Source organism: Mobula hypostoma, chromosome 4 (genome assembly GCF_963921235.1).
Source record: "Mobula hypostoma chromosome 4, sMobHyp1.1, whole genome shotgun sequence".
Classification (NCBI taxonomy): Eukaryota; Metazoa; Chordata; class Chondrichthyes; order Myliobatiformes; family Myliobatidae; genus Mobula; species Mobula hypostoma.
Genome location: NC_086100.1, coordinates 47,735,490 through 47,760,836, shown reverse-complemented (window position 1 = coordinate 47,760,836; position 25,347 = coordinate 47,735,490). Strand labels below are relative to the sequence as shown.

Below are 25,347 nucleotides of genomic sequence, written 5' to 3'. Positions count from 1 at the left end.
TAAGGGTAATGTTCTGCTCTGTCTATGTGGGGGAGAAAAGCAGAGGCAAAAAAACAATTGGTGAAACAAATCTTCAGTAGATTTGATCCTTTGGTATGAATAGATCCTTAGTTTGTAAATTACTCATTGTCTGCTTAATTAACTGCACTTATGCAATGACTTTTGGAGGACAGTTGACTATATGTGCACAGACCGCACTGTTTTTAAGGTTTATGAATGAATGCCTTTATGTATGAATATGACAGGAAGTGGCCCAGGAAGTAGGAGCTCATTAAGAAAAGGCACAGATATTATTCAGGGTGTTGGCCAATTGTAGATAGAGATAGCTCATAATTCCTCACTTAGGAGAAATAACAGGCTATTTTCAATCAAATATTTATATTGTGTTTTCAAGTTAGTAGCAATTGAGACAATACTGGAAGTTTTCTGAATCTTTTCATTTCAAAATTTATTAGATTCATGAAGCAAAGCTGATTGGAATTACTTTTCCAGATTTTAGCATCTGCACTCCTACGTTACATGTAGACATAATAGATGGACAACTAACTTTTTTGTGTGCTAGTTACAGCCATTTATGTTAACATAATTCTCAAAGAACCACTTCCTTTCTGCTTCAGTTTGAATTTCTTACTTTTGATGCCAGCCACCTCAGGGCTTTTCTGAGTGAGACAGTGAATGAATTGTGAACTTGTTTTTAAGGTTGTCCAGATTTCTTTCATTTTAGATCTTAATGATGATCAGAGAGTGACTGATTTCAGAGCTGCATTCCATTCTGTGTTCCAGTGAAAAGTCTAGCATTCTACCATATTGGACCACCCACTCCCTAAATGTATTGTAGCATTTAAAATTTATGGTACTGAAGACTTCAACATTTTAAACCAAGTGAAACTAGTTTGCATAAATTAGTGCCAGATAATTAAACTTACTGTATGCAGAAACAAAACCAATTTGTTTAGGATTCATGTCTGCAGCAGTGCTACAAAACCATGTTCCAACATGGTGTCTTCATACATGCATTTCTCTCACTGTGCAGATTATTGCAAGCAATATTTAGTAAAATGAACATCTTTCTAACGGAATTGAAAACTGTTTTGTAAAATACTCTGTTTTGTGTCTCTGCTGGATACACCCAACGGGGATGTGGAGGTCTCTCATTTGCTACCGTTAACATGCTAAGACCCACCGGCATGGCTGGACTGTGCTGTGATTTTCATTCATCTCAGTTGAATTACTGCCTGCTGAGATGTTGCTCAAGTTCTCTTGAACTCTGCGGTATTTTCTTTCATTTGAGTCAAGGCTCACTGCAGATTGGTAGGTGAGAGACAAGCAGGGCAGCCTGTAGCTCATTAGCTGGCAAAATTACCATTTTCACAGTTTTTTCCCCCTGGTATAATTATTCCCTAAGAATAATTTTGTATAACTGACTGCACTCTGCATGCAGCAACTGAAGCAAGCGGCTGCAGTGGGTGAAAAAAATTCTGTCTTGTGCAATTAACTATCAACTTTCTTTAGGGGGTGGATGATGCCATCATTGTTAACCCCGTCAGATCCTTTTGTTCCAGCCCATTGCATGCCTGAGTCCATTCTCAGAAGTCAATGCACAATTATTTTCCATGGCCCATAGTTCTCTCTGGCCTTCATAGAAGTTCATGCCTTATTGTATTCTGTTACGATACAAGGAAAATGTTAGAGTAGCAGAGGCCACACACAGAATATTGCTTGCTACACACACTTGCCATACCCACACTCAGACACTTTGGAATTGAATAGTTTGATGCACTTTTGAAATATTTCAAAGCACTATGGAAACGTGTTGAAGTTTGAATCTGAGGGCACAGATGTCACTTCTACTGAATTTGAAGTTGATTCCTACTTTCAGTTATTTTCTCAAAAAATATAGACATTTAACTGAGTAAGCTAACCAGCTTAATACTTTCAAACAGAAAAATGAAAGTACTGTGTGCAGTCTTCTAGAAATAAAGACCACAATGTATTTTCAGAACTTATAATCATGACTAAAAATAACTTAGCAAAATTATAGTACTGTTAAGTTTTCCAGATACGTAAGTTGAGTGTACATAAGACCTGCAGCCTGGTGTTTGAAATGTGGATTAGTCAGGGCTGTGTTCAGTTTCTGTCAAGCTAATTTAGAAAGTTTGATTTATAAGGATTGATGAGAAAAAATCAAGTGCTTGATCTTCCGTCACTGATCTATGTGTCGGTGCTGTAATGAATGTGGGAGCAATACTGATTAACGACCAGGATAGCATTGTAGTTAGTACAATGCTTTACAGCGCAGTTTCAATTCCCGCTGCTGCTGGTAAGGAAGTCGTATGTTCTTCCCGTGGAATGCGCGGGTTTCTTCCGTGTGCTCTGCTTTCCTCCCACAATCCAAAGACCTACCAGTCGGAAGGTTAATTGGTCATTTTAATTGTCCGATGAGTAGGCTAGGATTAAATTGGAGGATTGCTGAACGGCATGGCTTGATGGGCTGGAAAGGCCGATTCTGCACTGCACCTCCGAAAACAAATAAACAATAAAGTTTGATCATGGCCACTTACTCAGCTGATTTTAGATATTACAAGATGCTGCCATATCAGGCACTTCATGTGTTAATTCCTGGTAATCAAGATTTGAAGTGTGCTGGTACTGGCATAGGTACCAGAAGTAACTAAACTACTGCACAAATGAATTAAACATAAAACTTCTCTATTGGCACAGAACAAAATATGCCAGAAAAGCTCAGCCATTCAGGTGGTTTCTGTAAGGAGAACGAATCAATGTTTCAAGTGTGCAACCCTTCTTAAGAACTGAGAAAAAGAGATATGCAAGCAAGTTTTCAGTCAGAGGGAAGGTGGTGAAGGGGTATGTGAAACAAAGGGAGTGTTTATGAAAGTATGAGTTGTAGTAGCAGAAATGGAACAGCACACTAAGCTGCAGTACTTGGAGGATGATATTGTGTGTGGATTTGGTGAGCTGCTTCTCTGTTTTATTTCTTTATGATTCTATGCCAGTTAAAACTGATGGAGTTGATTCTTTGGTTGATAGAGTAAAGCAAAGTTGCAGATACCTTTTGTTGAGATTCTGCATGAATGATGTTGGTATTTTGTTTCAGGTTCAAATTGAATTAAATGCGTCTCTCAATATAGATGTTTTAATTAAGGCCCACTTACACAGAATAATACAACTATGTCCAAGTTAAACATTCCAGTACGTTTTTCTATAATTATAAATGGAGAACAACAAAACCCATATTTTATAGTAAATTTTTACAACAGCTAACTGAACATTAGGTATTCTTAATGTAATCTTTTTAAAATTGATTATCTGAAATTGTTGATCAACATCATATCATTGCTGGTAGTAATCATATACTTTGCAGCCTAGTGTTAGTTTTGTGCTAAGTACTTGCTCATTCTTCAGTGGCATAGCTCTGTTCAGTGCCCTGCTGCAAGACACCTTCTACAGGTCTGAAAATGTCCCGCCCATGAAATAGTTGAAGAAATTTCTCATCTGGCTGAACTGTGCCCATGAATTAGCAGGATGCCATACCTGTAAAAAAAATCCTCAAGTATTTTCAATGCCCCTGATGTTCAGAATAATTCAACAAATAATAAAAACCAATGAAACAATTAAAGTAAATTAATCTCTAGAAACAAAAAGTTAAACACTGTGAAGTAATGAAAAAAATATTTAAAACATTTATTGACTGTGTGCTGAAGCACAGCTCCAATGCTATTGTTTGAGTTTGCTGACGACACCACTATCATAGGCTGAATCAAGGCGGCAATGAATCAGCATATGGGGGGGTGGGGAGATTGAAAGTCTGGCTGAGTTGTGCCATGACAACAACCTCTTACTCATTGTCACAGATGTGTGGTGGAGAGTATGTATTGACTGGTTGCATCATAGCCTGGCATAGAAACACCAATGCCTTTGAACAGAAAATCCTTAAAAACGTAGTGGATAAGGCCCAGTCCATCACAGATAAAGCCCTTTTCACCTTTGAGTGTTGTTGCATCCCTCATCAGGGACCTCCATCACCCAGTTCATGCTCTCTTCTTTGCTGATGCCATCAGGGAGAAAGTACAGGAGCCTCAGGACTCACACCACCAGGTTCAGGAACAGCTAAGTTATTACATCTCAACCATAGAACTCTTGAACCAGAGGGATAACTTCACTTGCCCCATCACTGAACTGTTTCCACAACCTGTGGACTCCCTTTCAAGGACACTATCTCATGTTCTTGATATATTTCTCATTTATTATGATTTTGATTATTATTTATTTATTTTTGTATTTGCATAGTTTGTTGTCTTTTGCACACTGGTTGTCCGTCCTATTGGTGCAGTCTTTTATTGATCCTATCATGGTTATTAAATTTATTGAGTATGCCTGCAAGAAAATGAAACTGATGGTTGTATATGGTGGCATATATACGTATTGACTGTAAGTTTACTTTGAACTTTAAGAAATTGCGATTAATTCAAAGCAATGTTAATTATCTGTCACTATTGCCATTAAAGCTAGTAGATGCGCTGTTGCTGTGTAAATTCTAATTTGGCAGAGTTTAGGCGAAAAGGTCCCTCTTTACACCTTATGCTCAGCAACTGCTACAGTTATAGGTGGGTTTGATTCTAAGCAAAGGTCAACACAAAAGTACATATGTCACTGAGGGGGGAGAAAAAAAGGCCATCAAGTTGTGGACGTACAGTGGATTCCAGTTAATTGGGATATTGGGACCTGTAAATTTTGGCCCAATTAAGAAGCAATGAGCCAAGGCTTCATGGAAATAGTTAAAAAGATATAAAACGGACAAACTAACATTTAACTGAGTTGCAAATTATGTATTTAAAAGAAATACAGGACAAATTAGAACACTGCCAGTACTGAGGTACTATAAAACTGTATTAGCTGCTAATAGTTATCGATGGAGGAATTCGTCCAGTGTACACTGCCGTGTTATTTTGTTTGACTGTAAATGAACAAAATCAGTGCAGTCACCTAGTGCAGATAATTGACTGCCTTCATTGCGTGCAATTTCAGTTTTTGGCACTCCATTTATCTCTGCCAGCTGACAAAGAGTGGTGTGAGGCTGATGGCTTTTAATTTGGTCCAGTAGATTAATTTTTTTGGGAGGTGTCAAATCTTTTTGTGGCATCCCGGCAAAGGTCTGAAATTTTTAAAATTCAAAATAAAAAACAAAATGATTTAAAAATCACTGCTTTTTGAATTGGCATCCGTCAGCCCAAAGGGATAACATAACACCATCGTACCCAACTAATGCTACTTACGATATATTCGCTCAAAGCAAGGTATTGTGTCTTTAACAGCCACACAGGTGCATGTGACTGACTGTAGTTAGAAACTGTTCAGCAACCGTTTTCTGTCACTGTTAAGTGGCATAGTGTCCAAATAATCAAAGAGAATTCTGTTTACTTCTTTGATTAGTTTTTGTTCTTTAAGGATTGTCCCAAGTAAGCAGCTACCCCACTTAATGGGTAGTTCAATTAACTGGAATCCACACTACCAGATTATGTGAAAATCTTACAATTCGTGGCATCAATGAGGAAAAACGCCAACAGTTCCAACCAAAGTACTAGCATTCTTTACTGATTATGCAAAACATAGCTAAAACATTTAGTCTGAACATATAAAACCAAGATTAAATCACAGCTCTCCTTCCAGGTGCTCTCTGAAAAAATCATCTGTAGAACATTGAGGTGTACACCAACAATGTTTGAAAGATAGTAAACAATTTAGACCTGAATATTGATGCACTGCTGCATGACTTTGAGTAGAATGTGATAAAATGGCTCTGACCTAGCTGTAATGCTATGAATTTCTGTCAAATGATGAGGAAAGAGCCATAACCAGAGTCAATAATGTGGGAGAAGTCGGGCATATCTGTGACAATAGAACCTACTAGGCCAGCAGATGGCTGTAGTGAGTCTGGCCATGGGAATTGGGCCAGTTTATGGCCGAGATCCTGATCTCTCGTATGTAATGGAAATAAAAGTAATCCTTAATTATGTAAATACACTGACACTGTGGGCCCCTGTGTGAGGAAATTCAGCATTTTATTAAAGGTTAAGTTCTACTGGCTGTCATAGGGGACAGTAGAGATGACAGCAGAGGCTTGTTCTTCAAACGTCGTCCAAAGGCCCTGTCCTCATTCTTCTGACTTGGATGGAATGAGTAGTATTGGCTCAGCTGGAAGGAGAGATGTGGTTCAATTTGGTCTTGTATTTTCAAGCTAAAGGTTTCATTGATATGCCTCTTCTTAATGTTTTTCATAATTGAAAAGCCACAATTTTCTGGGATTGCTGGTACTTCCACATGGAACTGCTGAAATTTCTCATTATAGGTGCAACTTGCATCAGGACGATCATCACCTGGAATGTAGAGCCCGGTAACTTTAACTGGTAAACGGAAGACCAGGAGGAATAAGCTGCATGCTTTTCCCTGCTGTCAGAAGGCTTTTACCATCCTTGAGGTTTTTCAAGAACAATTCAGACCTGGTTATGACAAGAACAAAACCTGAATTAGACCATAAGACTCTAAGACATAAGCCATTTGAGCCGTCAGATATGCTCAGCTGTTAGTATTAGCATTACCAAAAAAAACCGTGGCTTTTTTGTTAGTTTAAGAAAAAGGCTTCGCTGGTAGCTTTAACCAACTAAATGTTAACTATGTAAGTTGTCTGATAAAATGGCAGTAGAAGTAGGTTTAAAAGGTGTCTGATTTGCATTATTTGAATATTGGTAACTGCTATTTCCAGAGTTTAAGAGTTTGAAACACGATGATAGATAAATATGTGCCTCAATTCTCAAAATACACCCTCAGGAGATGTCTATCTGTCAGGCATAACTGCAGGAGAGAATGTACCCGTGTGGATTTGAATCAATTTGTTGCCATTGTTAGTTGAAATCAGAAGGACAGAATTTAGATGCAAGTTCAAGCTGAAACATGGTGCATGATGTGTATTTACAATCTCTTTGGACCACCTGGATGGATGTGGTTCCATTTCCTCCACCCCACCCCTTTCCTGCCTCGCCCTGCAATAAAAAGAGATGTAAAATTAAAAGTGAGGCATAAATGCAGAGAGCAAACACTGCAAATCGGAACAAAGAAAAATGCTGGTAATGCACAATATGACAGTCAGTAAACAGTCAACCTTTGTGATTAATGCTGTCACAGATTATGAATAAGAAACTAAACATTAATTGTTCTTTAAACAGATGTTGAATGACCCTGTCAGCTATTGCTCAACCAGATGGCAGTTGATACCTTTGCCTAGTTAGTCGACGATAATGTAGTGTATATCATAAGAGCCTGAGACATACAGTATCCATATTGAGAAGCTGCTTATTTTGACCTTGTCTGGTAATCATCTTACTGAATTTTGCCCATTCAGTTTCTTTAAGTATTTGCTTGTGACTTCAGTGATTTAATCCAAGCTTCACGTTTGTAATCATGTCACTGTCATTGCAGTCTTCTTGGACAGCCTAGTTGTTTCATTACCCTGCTCAGAATGCTACTGTCGTATCAGTACTTAGAGTAATTATTCTTACCGATTTTACAAGAATTAATTTGCAAAAGCTACTTGATGACTATATGTTACAACTTACACTAGTTTACTGTGGATCTAAAAATTCTCTTAAGCAACCACCTAATCTATTTTTCAATGCATTAGAGATGTTGCTGATGTTTACAAAATATATCTTCTATGTCTTCAATATGATTCTAGCTTTACACATTGAGTACCAAACAACAGAATTAATGTTATTCATCGTATTTTAAGTAGCTGGGCATGGCTGAAGAATCTTTACATTATAACCATTTCTGTCAAGGTGTAATATTTCACCAAATCTACTGTGGCATATGAGTAGAAATCTGTTTTAATTCTATCGGTGACTGTTCTGCAGAGGATATTTGTCAATCCCTACTTAAATTAAAATCCGTAGCTGTTAGATATCTCTTACACGAATCTCATTATATTTTTCCTTGTTTTCAACCTTCTGATGCCTTTGGAGACACATGGTAAGTATAATCAAGAGTCAGGGATCATTTCATCACCTCTGATGAAGATAAATGACTTCCAGTACAGGAACTGAACCTTGTCACAAACCATTTGCACAAAATGGCACACTTGGGCTTTCCATAAATCTGTAGGGAATAAGATCAAAACCACAGGACAATCTCTTACAGGACACGTAGTATTAAATCGCTTTCACTGATTTTGGTACATCAGTAAAAGCCTAGTTTAGTTGAAATGTCTGCATCGTTTGACCTAAGGCCGTCAATAAAGTAGTTTTGACTATAATCTTACCATTTTAAAATAAATACTCTCTGGTTTACGTCCTGAATAGGCTGCCATGCACTTTGTAACAGATGTGCTTGGAATATACCTTGGTGTGCAGTGCAAGGTATGTAGCATAGCAAGATAAAGATAAAGGTGAAAATTATGCAGAGCTTATTTCAGAGAAAAAATATCGCAGAGAAGGTTTAGAGAGAAAAAGAAAACTGTTTACAAAATCCTGAATGAATTAAATAAAATGCCTACCAAAAAAAAGATATAGATAAAAAAAAAGCAACAGAAAAATTTGATCTAGATTTCAGAAGCGAGAGGAAGTGAGACAGTCAAAGGTGTAGCCAAAACACTTCACAAAAGCATGAAGTGTATCTGATGAGCTGTCTTGCAACAGAAGAATCTAAAGTAGAATGCAACCTAATGTCACACATTTTCAGCTCCTTAAAAATGAGAAACAACATATGTTTTATAGCTCCCTTAACCACTGCCCACATTACACCCCCCCCCCACCCCACCCCGGGAGAGAGCACGCAGTCTGTAAGATCAACATAAACTTTCAAAAATGGAAACAATTTTCAAAGCAAAGATCTACAGATGCTAGAAATTAGAACATTCTGGAAATGCTCAACAGGTCAGACAACATCTATCGGTGAAGACATGGCCATAATTTCCACTAGTGCCCTTTTATCAGTGCAGGAAAAGTTAGAAACCAGACCTGTTTTAAGTTAAAGAGACTTAAAACAGGGTTAGAGGGCAAGGGTGATTGACTGATGCAAACAGAGCTGCTGCTGCTGGTGGTTGGTTTATTACAGCTGATCTATCTACAGGACATGTAAAAATGTGATGAATGAGAGCAGAGAAGAAATAAAATGCTGGAAGGGTGAGTACCAAACACCACAGTGATAGAAAGGTAGACAACAAATATGAAGTTAGAAAAATACAGTTAATACAACAAGTTGATGGCCCATCATCAGAAATGACCACTTCTGGTATGTAATAGGAAGACAACTGATCTGAGATTGTTGAATTCACCGTTAAGTCTGGAAAACTACAGCATGCAGGAAGAAGAGATTTATTCTTTGAACTTGAAGGACTTCATTGGAACGGTGGAAGAGGCGAAAGAAAAGAGTAGACAGAGTAACTGTGGGGTGGAGAACTACAGCGACAGGTAATTGAGAACTCAGGACCACATTAGCAGAATAAATAGAGATATACTGCATTTGGCTTGTAAGTGTAGAGGAGCCAAATTGCGAGATCCATTTGTGGTACTCTAAACTAGAAATGTATTACTACACCTTGCAAAGGTATTGAGGATTTTCATTCAAAAATTGTGGATATTACATTATTTATGGTTCCTGCCCTTTCTCTTCCTCTTTATCTCCAAATCAAGCCCACAGATTCATCATTATCTTGAGTGCACCTAGCTTCCTGTGGAGATTCCAATCCATTCTTTTAGTTTATCCGGCTGAGTCATATCTGTTCTGATTGGTGCTGCTTCATGTACCCATTCCGAGCTTGTCAATTTAATCAACTTTGCCTCTAACATCCACCCTGCTCTTAAATTCACTTGGTCTATTTATGACACCTCCCTCCCCTTTCTTGATCTTTCTGTCTCCATCTCTGGAGACAAGCTGTCAACCAATATCTTTTATAAACCTACTAATTCCCTTGATTATACCTTTTGCCACCCTGTCTCCTGTGAAAATGCTATTCCCATTTCTCAGTTCCTTTGTCTCCATTGCATCTGTTCCCAGGATGCAGCTTCCCTTTCCAGAATATCAGAGATGTCCTCCTTTAAAGAACAGATGTTCCCCTCATCCACTGTTGATGCTGCTCTCACCCTCATATCCTCCATTTGACAAATATCTGTGTTTGTCCCATCTTCCTGCGCCCTTAACAGTGATAGAGTTCCTCTTGTGCTTACTTAGAGTCTCTGTATCCAAAACATCAACTTCCACAACTTCTGCCATCCCCAAAGAGGATTCTACCACCAAATATATCTTTAACCCCCCCCCCAGCACCCCCACTTTCTGAAGGGATCACTTCCTCCCAAGATTCCTTTGTCCATTTATTTCTCCCCAATAATCTGCCTCCCAGCACTTACCCTGTAAGCAGCCAAAGTGCTACACCTGCCCATTTGCCTCCTCCCTCACCTCCACTCAGGGACCCAAACAATCCTTTCAGGCAAGGCAACACTTCACCAGTGTATCTGCTGGGGTCTTCAGTGCTCCCAGTGTAGCTTCCTTTACATTGGCGAGACCTGTTGTAAATTGGGGTCTGCTTCATTGAGCACCGTTGCTCTTTCCGCCAAAAGCAGAACTCCCCAATGGACAATCATTTTAATTCCAATTCCCATTCCTAATCTGACATGTCAGTCCATGGCCTTCTCTTTTGCCAAGATGAGGTCACCCTTAGGGTGAAGTTGCAATACCTTATATTCCATCTGAGTAGCCTCCAACCTGATGGCACAAATATCCGGTAAAAAAAATGTACCTCCTCTTCCATTTCCCACTCTGGCCCCTTACCTCTTCTCACCTGCCTATCCCCTCCCCCGGTGCTCTTCCTCTTTTTCTTTCTCCTATGGTCCACTCTCCTCTCTTATCACGTTCCTTCCTGTCCGGGACTTTACCTTCCCTACCTTCCTGACCTCACCTATCACCTTCTAGATATGCTCATTCCCCTCTCCCACCTATTTATCCTGGCACCTTCTCCCTTCCTTTCCAGTCCTGATGAAGGGTCTTGGACTGAAATGTCGAGTTTGTGCCTGAACTGGTCAAAACTGATGCAAGGTCAATTCATAATCTTATTTTTGTCTTTTGACAGCTGCTGCCATACTTGCTATGTATTCCCAATAGTCTCTTTTACTTAAGATATTTTGCAATAGCATTGTTTAATACATCACAGATATAGCATTATTTTTCCCTCTCTATTTTCCTTATCTCTGTTCTTAAATTGTCTTTCTTTATTTACATCTCAGCAGGCAAATCAGCTTCTCTTAATTACCAACTTCCCTCAGAGAGCAGCACCAACCACAATTTTTACCTTTCAAGCCCACCCAAACATTCCCTTTGCTCTCTGCCTTCTTCCCCGACCTCCCCCCCACCCCCCGACCATCTGCGTCTGTGCAACCTATAGCATGTTTGACTGATAGTTGCTTAAAGTTTTTTAAAGTATTTTTCCAGTTCTAGTGATACATCGTCCATTCAAAATTTTAACTCGGTTTCTTGCTCCCAGGAGGTTACTGACTGTGGAATATTTTCAGCGTCCTCTATGTTTATTGGAGTGTTACTGAAATGATTCTCACTGACTTTTTAAGTTAAATTTATTCCAAAAGCTGCAGATGCTAGTTGTAATGAAGTACATGACAAAAGATTATCCAAAAGACATGATTAACTGAAGTCAATCCTTTCATCAGTTCAGGGAATTGTTTGATGCTGTCTTGGGTGGAATCATTGGTTGCTAGTATGCAGAGGAGAGCTGAAGGAATTCTTACAGCTGTGATCCTTATTCATTTTTAAAATAATTGTTACCTGATCTGATCCTCCAATATAGTTAGATGACTTTGTGGTTGACAGGTTGGACTTTGGCAGAATAAAATAGAAATTATTCATAATAAATTCAATTCAGCTAACATTCCAGTTAAATTTTTCAAGAAGTAAATGGTATTGAGTTGTGAACTGTGCAGCAACCACTTCCCCTGAGAGTGAGGGCTATTGATTTAAACTGAACAAATTTTTCAGGCATGCATCTTTAAACTCTGGAGATTAATTCGATAATAAGTATCTCAAGAAGATGGTGGCTAAAACATTCTGCATGGATTAGATTTGATCACTTGTTTGATGTCTTGCATGTGATCTGCAGAACGGTGTGATGTGCAAAGAGACTGAGGTGCTGGAATGGATCTACATTTTAAATTAGGACGCATACTGTAGCAATAACATGTTGGTTATTGCCTTGAGAATGGCCAATGGAGGCACATTTAATACCGGAATGTCCGAAATTATAACTGTTTGCATTTTATTTCAATAATTGCTTAAAGTATTCAAAAGAATATTGTACAGCTGACCTTTTGATCTCTCACAGCTTAGCACTGCATGTTTTAAGAGCACGCTGCTAATTGGTTTGATTCATCCTCATTCACTTCCATGAGGGGGAATGAAATCAAAAGAAATTTCAGAACATCAAAATAAAAGCCTGCAGGAGCTTCTTTTGTTAGGAGCATCATGCTTTGTACTGAACAACATATTATGCACTCCCACAGAAACAGCCTGATGTTTACAGCTTTGAAAAATGCAAATGCTGTCACACTTTAAAGACAATATTATTTTTCTCCCCTGAAAACCCCATTTCTACTTTAAATTCACTAGAACAAAGCAAAATCATTTATCTTTCATCATCTATGCTTTGTGTTATCTGCATTGTTTGAGCCAACGCTGAGCAAACAAGGCAGCCAGTCCTATCTACTCAAATTTGCTTACACTAGCATATCACTTGATCCCACTGACCAGGAGCTCCTGTCAATTTACATCTCATTATGCCGCTAATTGATTTGTTTAGGCAACAAACAAATTTGGCAAGAGCTTTTCATGGGTTACCATCCATAATTAATTATACAGGGAATTTGTTAATATTTGAACTCTGCCATTCCTGTTCCTTGTTATTCCACTTAAAAATACAGACACAATTGTCACCCTCATCTGTTTCACACCTAGGAAGCTGTTCAATATTTTTTGTCAAGGCAAAACAAAATTAGAGAAGAAAATATTTAACTCTAGAATGAAGGCATGCCTTCTCTTAGGGCGAGGGCTTTTGTAGTGTGCTGCATTCCTAACCTCTGATTACATGGTGAAAATAGTACATTGAAATGATCTATTTGCATGATTCATTTTGCAGTATGAATTAATTTATCTGTAAAGTATTTATACCTAATGTCCTCACTAAAGTGAAGGAAATACATTAGGCAAATATACAGTCAGTGGCCACTTTATTAGGCACAAGAGTGGAATCTGTTGTGGTCTTCTGCTGTTGTAGACAATCCATTTCAAGTTTTGACATTCATGCATTCAGAAATGCTCTTCTGCACCACACTGTTGTAATGTGAGTTTATTGGAGTTACTGTCACCTTCCTGTCAGTTTAACCAGTCCTTTCTCATTAACAAGGTGTTTCCGTCCACAGAACTGCAATTCACATGGATGTTTTGTTTATCACACCATTCTCTATAAACTCTAGAGTCTGTTGTGTATGAAAATCCCAGGAGAACAGCAGTTTCTGAGATGCTCACACCACCCTGTCTGGCACCAGGAATCTTTCTATGGTCAAAGTCACTTAGATCACATTTCTTCCCATTCATGTGTTTAGTCAGATCAACAATTGAAACTCTTCTTTTTCTTGTAAAGTTTAATGACGATTGGCAGACCAACATAATGTGCATACTGTTACCTGTCGCATGAGTATCTTGTCAGCATGATGTAATTGTCTTGTGATATTGGCATCTTGTAATTGTCTCATGATATTAGTATGACGCAGTGGTTGTGATAGTGGTAGGATGTGATGTCACATGATGGCATGTTCCAATCGGTATAAAAGGGGGACCGCAGTTTGTTGCATAGATGTTTTGTTGGGAAGTCTCAGTCGGTGGTTACGTAATCGAGGAAGGAGAGAGAGTGAAGAATTTGCCAGCTTCATACGAACCCAAGAAATCAATGGCGTTCTGTGTGCCTTGAATGTGACTGACATTTGGTATGGTCCATATGGGTATTGTGGCACATACTTCTGGTTAACCCCTGCATGGTCTCGGGTGTTGTGTGTTGACCACCTCCTGTGAAAGGACAGTTACTGTGAGAAATCTTATTCTTCGTGATTTCTTCAGACAGGACATTTCTCAGCTGGGATCTGCGTCAGCAATTTTGTCTTTTTTTCATCGCTGGTTCGGGAAGTCTCTCCTCTCATTTATTTCATAAATCACTTGGACTCTTTGAACTACCACCTTAAGATAGTGTTTGAGTAAGATCTGTTAAGAATTGTCTCTAAGTTCAAAGTTGCTGGTGAACTTTGATGTGTTTTGCTTGAATTTCCAGCATCTGCAGAATTCTCCGTGTTTATGTCTCTAAGTTCCACTGTTTGATAACTATAGACGCATAATGCTGTTAACTTCCGTTTAAGTTAGTTGTTTACTGTTCTATGTTTTTGAGTAGGGGTTAATAAATTTCGTTGTTTATTTATAAAAAAAGACTCAATTTCATATCTATTGCTGCTGATGCGTAACAATACCATCACCTACTTATGGACCAAAGAGGCATGAAGTATACCCACCAAAATCCCACCACCCCCCAACTCAAATAATAGCTAGAAGTCTGAAGCTTTTCAGAAAGTCAAATATGCACTTATATACATTACGATGACAGTGATATCATAACAAGCTTTCCATGTTAAACTGTGTCTGTCCCAAAAATCTCAATTTAGCAATTTGATGTTTCCTTTGCACCTCATAGAAACTATATTCAAACAATATATGCTGCACCTTTTCATGACAAGTGTACTCCCTATAAAAGCCCATATCATACATATTAATTCTGAACAAGCAATTATTCAACCAAGTATGAACTGAACCCCTTGATCATTTCTGCAGGGTTTTATGCATTGAGTTCTGCCGCATGATTGGCTGAATAGATACTTCCATTAACAAGCGGATGTACAAGTGTACCTAATAAAGTGGCCAATGAGTGAGTGTGTGTGTGTGTGTGTGTGTGTGTGTGTGTGTGTGTATATATATATATATATATATATATATATATAGAGAGAGAGAGAGAGAGAGAGAGAGAGAGAGAGAGAGAGAGAAAGTTGGAATTGGAAAATACTTAATAGTGTAGAACTTACCTTAACTTAATATTGATTAATAGTTGGAGATATGAACATTGTGCCTGGATATTAGAGCTGGACATCACTGAATCATTCAGTATTGTAAATACAGAAAAAGATCAACACTTGAGCTGATCAGTCTGGTAATTTTTCTCCCAGGAGTCATCTGTGGTAATATAGTCTCCTACTCAATCTTCACATCTTTCAGTATTTCATTTTCAATTGTTAATGCTGCTACCTCTGAGTCAGAAAATTGAAGATTCAAACCATCTGGAGTTTTGGGCACAGCGTTTAGACCAGTACTTGACAGTTAGAGGTTCCATCTTTAGTTCAGGAGTCAAAGTGATGCCCCATTCAACTGCATAGGAGGATGCAAAATATTCAGTGTTGAAATTTGTAAGTGGAATAGTAAAATGTCTAGGTATTCCACCAGTGTTTTTCCCTTAATGAGCACCACCAAGAACAGCTGAACAAGTTATTTGTGTGTGAGATCTGTGTGCAGGTTGGATGCCACACTTGTCCATTTCGGTCAATGACCTTCCAAAATGCAATTAGATATAAATTACTTCTAGGCTTCCTGTGGATGTGAAACACAAGGCTTATTTCTTCCAATGAACAAGCTAATTTCCTTTTTAGGAACTTCTGAATGTTGTGTCAAAAATCCTAAGTTCTGGTTGGTCTCTGTGAGACATTTCTAACTTTACTCACTTTTTTTAATGTTAAATGTGCTGCTCTTGTTGAGTCTCACTGATTTATAGGAGTGTTAGTTTTTTGATAGCCTTGGATTTTCTTGCATTAGAGAACTATGTGTTCTTGCCACTTGTCTACCGTCTAAACCAGCTCTGATCATTTTAAATCTTATAATCAAGGGAAGACTTTCTTGACCACTGGTCTCATTTTGGGAAGGTATAACTAAGTATTGTTTCCTATTACAATGCACCTGCTATCTATATGTTCATTCTGATGGCTCCTATCTGGCCCCATGGTCCTAAGCTGACACTATCATGATTTTCAATTTTTTAACTATTATTAAATTTTGAAATGGGGAATTTCTTTGTAAAATCAGCTTAACTTTACAGAGTAAATAATAGCAGATTCAACAACAATGAGCTGTATGAAATATTGGATAAATCTTGCATCGGATGCCATTGCTAATATTGCATAGTCCTGATATCCAGAGATCTCTGTGGTGTTACATTTATGTATCTCCTGCTGACTGTGGTTGGTCAGGTGAATCCTAATGGAATCCACAGTTCCCCCAGTTCTCAGAGCCTGTGCTGGGTTAAACAATGCCCAAGTATTGCGATCCCCTTCCAAATAAATGGAACAATCATCTTCCAGGCAAAACTCAAGTTGTGATCCTAGCTTTTATTTAAAGTAGTTTTTAATATATGGATTTTTTTTGTATTCAGCAAAAAAAATCTTGCCCTTTTTACAAATATTCAGCATTGCTGGATATGTATACTTATGAATATTGAAGATGTTCACTGCCATTTTAATGGCCCCACTTATGCTGACAAGGTTCTGGCAGATTCCAAGTCTAGGGGTAAAGTTTCACCAAAGCCATGTTGTGAGTGCAGCTGGCTACCTAAACTGAGACAATCCTTCCCCTGGCCTGGACCACACTGGAGAGCTGGGAGCCGTCAACTTTGATGGAACCATGCTGGAACACACAACATGATCCAGAGATGGGTAGTGATTTTGGGGCAACTCAAGATCTTCCTATTGTTCAGTATCCCATGGCATGCTTTTTACTCCTAACATTTTCATTAGTCATCATTCAATCCATGTATTCCACATACCGGCAAGTTATGTTTGCGAAGGTTATAGAGCGGAATGTGTACCTCAGTGTAAGTTTGATGTGGTGGTACCCCTTTATAATGGTCAGGCTGTTGAGCAGCTGTTCCTGTTCACATGTGGCTGCAGAAACAGCCCCCTGTTTCACTGATTTGTAACAGTCCTTCTTCGCTCTAGGGCATGTTTAATGTGAATTACCCTGATCCATTTTAAACCCCTTGATGCTTTTGACCTTGTCCTCCCTCCCAAGCAATTTGTGCCTCTGGTTTCCTTAACCTTTGCCTTTTAAAATGCTGATTTATGTGCTGAGACCTCCAGGTCTGATTTGGCATAAATCAAAAAATTCTGTGGCTGAAACACAAAGCATTTGTTTCTAAAGGAGTAAGTGCACCTTTTACACAATTTCTTCTCTGTGAATGAAAAATATCATGGGATTATAAAGGAAATAATACCCAAATATATCCCAGAAACTACACAGCCACTATATTTCTAAAGAATGGGTGCAAGGAGCCAATAATGCCATTTTGCTGCATTTCCTCCTTTTGATTCTGTGTGAATGTGTAAGCTCTTGTGAACACTAGTTTGCATTTGTGTTGCTTTTCTTTTTAAGTATCGCAAAGTAACTTTTGTCTTTATTTTGATCCACAGAGACCCTTATGGATTCAAGATGGGCAACTGCCGAGCTGGGATGGACTGCACATCCAGAAACAGGGGTGAGGGCAATTTGCACAGTGTACCACAGGCTCACACAATTAGACTGTCAGTGAGAAAAGATTTTAGCAAGAAAATCCCGGTAGGTTTTGAATTATAAGGAGAAATAAGGTGGTAGAAGACAGAACAGCTTGCAGTCAAATAGCTGGAGGAGAAGAATTTCTCTGAGGGCTAGCGTAGACATGATGGGCTAAATGGCTTTCTATAAAATATGAGAAATTAAATATGACTTTCCAAGTTTTCCTGCATGGGTTATGAATATTGCTTCTTCATTTATCTGCACCACCCCAATGACCAGCTCTTTTGTTTTGCTGATACTAAGTTTGTTGTCATGACACCATGTCACTGAGCTTTCTATCTCCTTCCTGTACCCCAATTCAATGCTATGTGAGATACGGCCACTTTAGTGTGGTCATTTTCCAACTTGTAGATGGAATCAGAGCAGAATCTGGCCTCGTTGTCACAAGTGTATTGGGAGCGAAGGGCTGATATGGAGTCTTGTGGAGCACCAGGTTTGAGATTAATTGTGGTGGACGTGTTGCACCTATTCTTCCTGATTGTGATCTGTTGCAAAGGGAGGTGTTGAGTCCAAGGCCTAAGAATTACAGATTTGATCTAAAATAAATTTACATTAAACCTCAAATAAACTAATCAGATGGGAAATATGTGGTAGTGTTAGCTGTTTCAAGTATTCGAAATAAAATCACAAACTGAAATGATACGACAAATTTGCTCACTGAATACAGATTGTTAGTATGTAACATAACTGGATTTGGATCTGAAGGTCTGTGTAATCAATGATTAGACTGATTGGAAATAGATTTTTCAATCTGAAGTACTTTGATTTCTTTCTGAATGGGAAAAGTCAATGCGAAGGTGCAAATTATGCCATTTCTGACTCCTCATAACGCTTAAATGATCCAATAAATGATGTTTGACAGAATTGGTAAGAAATATTTAACATGATATTCATATGGAGGGAGGAGAAGATGGTGGCGCGACGCAGCGCACACGGCCGTTCGGAATGAATATCGATTATGTGTAACTAGGGGCCATGCACAATCCGGATGTGATAGAGACAGCCGTGAGAAACGCAGAGGAACATCTGGAGTAACTTCTGAAATGCTTCCTTTGCTGCCATTGCTACTGGGCGATCGAGAATCTCCGGAGACGAAGGCCCCAAATCCTCGGCTTTGCGTATCGCCTGTTGCTGGGACCGGGGTCGAAGCGCTCGGCAGAGATGGTGCTGGGTGTTGGAAGGTGGTTGGAGGCTCAGAGTTTTTCAGACGGACTCGGAGTTGGACTGTGGTCAGATACTTCCAGGATGCTGCACCGGCAAGTTGGCGTTGGAGGTTTACCATCTGTGTGAGATGATGAGACTTTCGAGAGACTTTGAGACTTTTACTGTGCCATGGTCTGTTCTTATCAAATTACGGTATTGCTTTGCACTGTTGTAACTATATGTTATAATTATGTGGTTTTTGTTAATTAAGTCAGTTTGTCTTGTGTTTTTGTGATATCATTCTGGAAGAACATTTTATCATTTCTTAATGCATGCATTACTAAATGACAATAAAAGGGGACTGCGTGTCCTCATAATCATAATGTTTTGATTATCCATGGGTATCCTTTCAATGTTAGACAAAAGGTTTAGATTCAAAATCAGTTCTCGATGAAGGAGTTCCTGTTCATTTTATATGTTGATGAGGTGAACCTGAGAAATTCTGACTATGTATGAGTGAATTCTGCAAGCTCCCTGTGCAAGTTTGAGAGAATCTGCTGCTGTCTGCAACCTTTCCCCAGTTTACAATACACTCTAATCTGTAGCTGCCAGTTGGGCAAGAAATCAGGTTCACTATACACAACTCCAGATTTTATTTCATTGAAACCATTGACATATCAAAACCCTTGAGTGACAGATGGAAAAAAGTAAGAAAACCAGTACCATGTATCAATAAATGTCTGAACCAGAAATTAAATTGTGGCTTTTAACCTGCAGAAGTAAATTTCTGTTGTATGATAGCAATATTGTATGACCTATAATTCTCAGAATAAACTAAGAATAGAATTCTGCTAAATCTGCAGTTTCATACAGTGCTGTGCAAAAGTCATAGGCACATATATATAGCTAGAGTGCCTAAGACTTCTGCACAGTTCTGTATTTGTCTATGTGGAGTGGGGAGCAAATATGCAAATCTGGCGAAAATGAAAGGAGGTTGGGAACGGCAAAGGTAGAGCTTAGTGGGAAGAGTGTGGGATAGGCAGCAGAGAAGAAGTATCAGGGGCTGGCGGTGGCATGGGTGCAGACATACCCAGCCCTACGCATCAGGCAAGGTATTTTGATTCTCAATATTCAGCATATTGATCATTACAGAATGTCTCTCTGGTGCTTCCCGCTCCCTCCTCTCTCTCTTCCCCTCTCCCTGCCCCCTTCCCACTCTCAGTCCACAAAAGAGACCCATATCAGAATCAGGTCTATCATCATTCACATGTCATGAAATTTGTTTTTTTCTGCATCAGCAGTACAGTGCAATACATTAAATTGCTACAGTACTGTGCCAAAGTCTTAGGCACCCTAGCTATATATTTGTGCCTAAGACTTTTGCATAGTACTGTAGTTTTACAACTAACAATTTCATGATTTTTTAAAAATTTGCTTCCAACAAACACTGAAATATTCTCCATGTCCATTTTAAACGTAAAATACTACATTGCCAAAAAAAAATCTACGTATTTCAGACCCAGTTGTTGAATGGGACATGTTATGGGACATTTTATCTTTGCCAGAATAATGTTTGAACTCTGAAGCTTCTATATAGAAGAAAATGGTTGGCTATTGAACATAAATTATATCAATCTGTATGCATGATTTAATATTACAAAAAATGTTGACAGAATTCACCTCTTCTTATTCATCATACAGCCCTTTTATTTTGAATGTACTTGGTCAAATTTGGGCCTTTCAGCACCAGAAGCAAAATCTGTATTTGACTTGATTTTTATACTCAATAAATATTTACTGTTTTAAAAGGATACTGTTTATATAAAAGTCTCAAATGGAGAGTGAATGGATGAGATAAATGTGGAAAGAATCTTCCACAATATTATTTATCTTAGTGTAATTTATGTTCCTAAATTGTGACAAAAACCTTTCAACTTTAGTACACATATCATAATAATTTGTTTTGCATTGGACTGTGGTTGCCAAGTACTAAAGAAGATGCTCTCCATCTACCAATTAAATTTTAAAGATAAAGTAGACTGTGGAAAAATAGTCTGTTGAATTCTGTTTTATTTGTTTTAATAATATTGCACACCATACCATCCCGCTTTCGGATTCCTTACCCAAAACAGATGACCGTATTCATTATGAGCTTGTGGCTCTACTCCAGTACAATTTCCTCTTTCAAATGACATTACTAACTACACAATGAGGACCCCATTTTTTGTTGATCATTTAAATAAAATTATTTCACAGGCTGTAAAATAATGATCAATATGTTTATTAATTTAATTGCACCAAAATAAGGGCCACAAATAACATTAATTTGACTTTCCATTAATAGTACCAGCACATTTCAAGAGCTTCTTCACTCAGCTCCTAAGAGAATTCAGGATCAAGTAAAACAGCAACCTTGGGCACTACATTGATGAGATCAGACATGAATTGGACTTGTGACCTTTAGCAGTTAGTAACAACTTAGTAAATCTAGCAGCTGTATGCCGGTAGGCATATTTTAGGAATAAAATCTTCGTTGTTGATTTTTATTTGTGTAAAATAGTAAACACCAATGTCAATCTTTGTTCTGGGGAGTCTGCCCTAAAAGTTTATATACATTTGGAATAATGATTTCCCTGTATACAACGACAGCTTAGCTTATGAAAGGTGGTTTTATGTAGAACAGTTCCGAAGCTGATTTAAAAATGTAAAGAAAATGTAGATGTTAATATGTTATTAAAAGAGAATATCCCTAAAATGTGAGTAAAAAATAAGGATTGTAGGCAGTTAAATGGTTTTGGAAGTACAGCAGATGTCAAAGCATCGACAAAACATTTTTTCATTACATGAATAGAAAGTTTGACAGCATAAATCTAGTGCAATGCTGATTGATGAAAATGTTAATCTGTGGAGAACCATTTAATTGTCAATGTATAGATAATTTTATTAGCACTATTTAACAAAATGTCAGCAACTTCCTTTAATTGTTGGAACAAATATTCTCTGTTTGCTTTATTCAGTGGGAAGAAGTAAGTGGATATGACGATGGAATGAATCCCATTCGTACATACCAGGTCTGTAATGTGATGGAAGCAAACCAGAATAACTGGCTTCGAACTACTTACATAGGGCGTAAAGACGTTCAGAGGGTATATGTGGAGATGAAATTCACTGTGCGGGACTGCAACAGTATACCAAATATCCCAGGTTCTTGTAAGGAGACTTTTAATTTATTTTACTATGAGTCTGACACAGATTCAGCAACAGCAACAACTCCACCCTGGATGGAGAACCCTTATGTGAAAGTGGACACCATTGCCCCCGATGAGAGTTTTTCCAAACTGGAGTCTGGCAGAGTTAACACGAAGATCAAAAGTTTTGGTCCCTTGTCCAAGAGTGGATTCTACCTTGCCTTTCAGGATCTGGGATCATGCATGTCAATCATTTCTCTACGTGTTTTCTACAAGAAATGCCCATCTGTGATACAAAAATTTGCAGTTTTTCCAGAAACGGTTACTGGAGCAGAACCTACATCACTTGTCATTGCTCCTGGAACCTGTGTCAGTAATGCAAATGAAGTCTCTGTCCCCTTGAAGCTTTACTGCAATGGGGATGGGGAATGGATGGTTCCTGTTGGAGCTTGTACCTGTTCTGCTGGATATGAACCTGCTGAAATGGAGACTGCTTGTCAAGGTAGGAGCATTATTGAGTACGTCTGGCATTTCTGATTTTAACCATTCCACTGTACCAGCACTTTTTCTTTCTTAGATTAATTTTTTGGAACTAGTTACATTTTGCACTTTCCCAGTCTTCACACTAGGAAATATTTGAGGGGAAAATAAAACAATTTAATCAGGACTAAGTGTTGGAATTTGATGAGTTTGTAGGAGAATGATTAAATGAGTCAAATATATAGTTACTTGTGCATTTGTATATCCTCAATGAGTTTGATAAGCGGAGGGCTGAGACACTGCTTGTGGTCTCCTGTTTATTTCAATCCATGGAAATAAATGAAGCAAATGCTCCAACAATATGCAAAAATTCAGGAGCGTCATGAAGTCAAAATCTTGCTGGTCAAATAAAATATATTAATGGCAATGTTTTCCCACTCGGGGCTTCCTTATGTTGCCTTTATCAAATCTGGTTATATTTTGACCACAAATAGTTTCAAAAGAAGCTGCTAATGATATACTGATGGAGGGCATTCTGTCAGATATACATTTAGACCTTACTGGGAAAGATGTAAACTGTCTTTAAACCAAGATTATATTGGGAATTAAGACTGCCCTACATTGGATAGAACTCTGCAAGTGATTAATGAGCCTAGTTCAGTGTGTACGCATGCAGACTCTATAACCTACAAAAGGTTATGCCAAGTTTTGTATTCAGAACACCTCACTCCACACAAAGCGATATATTACTAGGAAATGAAGACTTGCTATTGTTTTTGGTTGGAAATATTTTTTCCCTGTCCATTTTCATAATATGAATTATAAAAGCTTGAGACCCCATCAAGGCTATTGCTTCCACAGTTTTGTTAAAGTCACTCTCTCTTGAACTTTACCTCAGCCGTTCAGGCTCCTGAGTGGAACTAAGCAAAAGTCGGTGTTAAACAAAATGTTTTGTATGTTCTGTGATTCTCAAAGATAACCAAGTAAAAGTCCTAAAGCATTTTTGGTTTTAAACTGGGTACAATCTTTCAACATTTGGCCACAACGTTTAGTCACACTTTGTTAAATAATCTGTTTCAATTTATGTCGTAGAGTCTTCCAACTGAGCCCATAATTTCATTTCAGGATTTTACATTTCACATGACCGTGCTATTTTAACTGAATTATAAAAAATTCAGATAGCTCATATATCTGTCAAACTCGTGATATTTATAACTAGATTTGTTTTCACATCCATTACTTTGGCTGTGTTTTTACGAATAGATTCAAGTTGCCTGCTCACTTGTATTGTTAGTGAATTTTCAGCCATTCCATCATAAAATCTCTTCATGAAGCACCTTGAATCAGAACACAATTACATGTTCCAGGATCGTCTAGTTTAATGCTTGATATTTTCTCATAGTTACTCCTATTTGGTCATCTCTGACTTCACCCCACAGATAGGACTAACACTATCTGTGCTTTTGAGATAGTTATTGTCATGCATTTTTGACAAAGTTACTTCCCAGAATAGGTATGTGAAAAAGTTTTGACCCTCAAAATCTGTTTTCCTTCTAAATATTAATGTTATAACTTTTTCTAATGAAGAATATGTAATTTCTTTGGTAATCTGCTAAAAAGAAACAATGACTTTCAGCAGCCACTGAACAGGCATTAAGTCATTTATTCTTACAGTGTATAACTAATAGTCATTTCGCATAAAACCTTTGCATACAGTATGCAGGATCTTTCAGCAGTACAACAAGAAGCTTTTTTTCTTCAACAAACATTTACAAGAGTAATTCTGGCACACCTGAATAGTGCAATTAATATTCAAGCATTTATTTGAGTAAATTTTAAAGAATTTTTCTTTGATGCTTTAAAGGTTTGCATAAAATTCAGTTTATGATGGAAACCGTTTGCCTTGGTGAATATGATTTGCAAAAACAACAGTTATTATTGTAGCAACACACATCAAAGTTGCTGGTGAACGCAGCAGGCCAGGCAGCATTTCTGGGAAGAGGTACAGTCGACATTTCAGGCCAAGACCCTTCGTCAGGACTAACTGAAGGAAGAGCTAGTAAGAGATTTGAACCTGAATAGTGCAATTAATATTCAAGCATTTATTTGAGTAAATTTTAAAGAATTTTTCTTTGATGCTTTAAAGGTTTGCATAAAATTCAGTTTATGATGGAAACCGTTTGCCTTGGTGAATATGATTTGCAAAAACAACAGTTATTATTGTAGCAACACACATCAAAGTTGCTGGTGAACGCAGCAGGCCAGGCAGCATTTCTGGGAAGAGGTACAGTCGACATTTCAGGCCAAGACCCTTCGTCAGGACTAACTGAAGGAAGAGCTAGTAAGAGATTTGAAAGTGGGAGGGGGAGGGGGAGATCCAAAATGATAGGAGAAGACAGGAGGGGGAGGGATGGAGCCAAGAACTGGACAGTTGATTGGCAAAGGGGATATGAGAGGATCATGGGACAGGAGGCCTAGGGAGAAGGAAAAGGGGGAGGGGGGAAGAACACAGAGGATGGGCAAGGGGTATAGTCAGAGTGACAGAGGGAGAAAAAGGAGAGAAAGAGAAAGAATGTGTGTATATAAATAAATAACGGATGGGGTACGAGGGGGAGGTGGGGGCATTAGTGGAAACTGGAGAAGTCAATGTTCATGCCATCAGGTTGGAGGCTACCCAGACGGAATATAAGGTGTTGTTCCTCCAACCTGAGTGTGGCTTCATCTTTACAGTAGAGGAGACCGTGGATAGACATAACAGAATGGGAATGGGATGTGG

The 25,347-nt window shown here is 38.3% G+C and overlaps 1 protein-coding gene across 5 annotated transcripts in view; it reads left to right on the top strand.

The window, feature by feature from the left end:
* LOC134345297 (ephrin type-B receptor 3-like) overlaps positions 1 to 25,347 on the top strand; it is a 92,680-nt gene that overhangs the window by 12,861 nt on the left and 54,472 nt on the right. For all 5 annotated transcript variants that reach the window (XM_063045747.1, XM_063045743.1, XM_063045748.1 and 2 more), the window contains exons 2-3: positions 17,619 to 17,683; positions 21,921 to 22,593. In XM_063045747.1, the coding sequence (XP_062901817.1) occupies positions 17,619 to 17,683; positions 21,921 to 22,593 (738 nt within the window). The remainder of the gene's footprint in view (positions 1 to 17,618; positions 17,684 to 21,920; positions 22,594 to 25,347) is intronic.